Source organism: Phaethon lepturus, unplaced genomic scaffold, assembly GCF_000687285.1.
Source record: "Phaethon lepturus isolate BGI_N335 unplaced genomic scaffold, ASM68728v1 scaffold41811, whole genome shotgun sequence".
NCBI lineage: Eukaryota > Metazoa > Chordata > Aves > Phaethontiformes > Phaethontidae > Phaethon > Phaethon lepturus.
The window spans coordinates 188-1,121 of NW_010520563.1; the positions used below are offsets into that span (position 1 = coordinate 188).

Below are 934 nucleotides of genomic sequence, written 5' to 3' on the forward strand. Positions count from 1 at the left end.
GCTTTTCTGGGTTGCCCTTTTGTTGGTGGCTGCTTTTTTTTTTTTTTTTTTTTTGAAGAGTCTGCAAATAATAGTGGTTGGTGATATGTTGAGGTGTGAGCCATGAAAAAGGCTTGAGGACTTGCATGGCTTAGGAGCGATACATCATCCTGCAGCAGTAGCAGTAAATGTGCAGTGGTATTTAATGAACCAAAGCACCGTGTCATGTTTTGCCTCCAGGACACCACAAGTGAAGATTACATCAACAAGCTGGGCAACCTCCTGGGTGGTGGAGATGGCAGAGATCCTCCTGCCAGTGCAGGGAGGGGAGACAATGCCCTTGCTGGGGACCCGGCGGATGGGAACACCGTGGGCGAGGAGCTGGGCAAGCACGGTGGCCGAGACAAAGGAGGCAGAGTTGGGGAGGCCCAGCAGCTGAACTGGGTGGACCACGAGGATGCGAGTACCCGGGAGGGGAACAGCCTTGGTTTCCTGGTGAGTGAGCGGCGAGGGGCGTTTTTCTCTGCCAGGAAAGCGCACTTAGCACCAAATCTGGTGTCGGTCAGGGTAGCGCTTGGCCTGCGCGGTGAGCAGTGCTGGTAGCGCCTGTGACCTGCAAGCCTTTGCATTCAACTCTGTTTGTCACCACCGCAGGAGGAGGACGCACGTGATGCTGCTGATGGTGACAACGGAGAGCACCACGGCACTGGAGTCAACGGGCTTCCCCCCGGCGCCGGCGGGCTCCTGGACGAGGAGGATGACAGCGGGGACGACACCTTCGATGAGAACGGGGAAGAGGAGGGGGGCGAAGGTCCTACTTACGTGGCTGGTGCCGACAGGGCAGGCGAACACGGCCGTGACGCTGGCCGTGGGGATGCTGGGGCTGGCAGAGGGCACGGCGACAGCAGCAGCAGTAGCAGCAGCGAGAGCATCGGAGCGGATCACTGGCGGTACA

The 934-nt window shown here is 58.6% G+C and overlaps 1 protein-coding gene across 1 annotated transcript in view; it reads left to right on the forward strand.

Annotated features, from left to right (window-relative positions):
• Positions 1-219: 219 nt before the first annotated feature.
• The window catches only part of DMP1 (dentin matrix acidic phosphoprotein 1), a gene marked incomplete at its 5' end in the record, with an annotated part of 1,695 nt that continues 980 nt past the window's right edge, over positions 220-934 (forward strand). Inside the window, 2 exons of the mRNA XM_010297435.1 lie at positions 220-474; positions 634-929. Coding sequence (XP_010295737.1) covers positions 220-474; positions 634-929 — 551 coding nt within the window. The remainder of the gene's footprint in view (positions 475-633; positions 930-934) is intronic.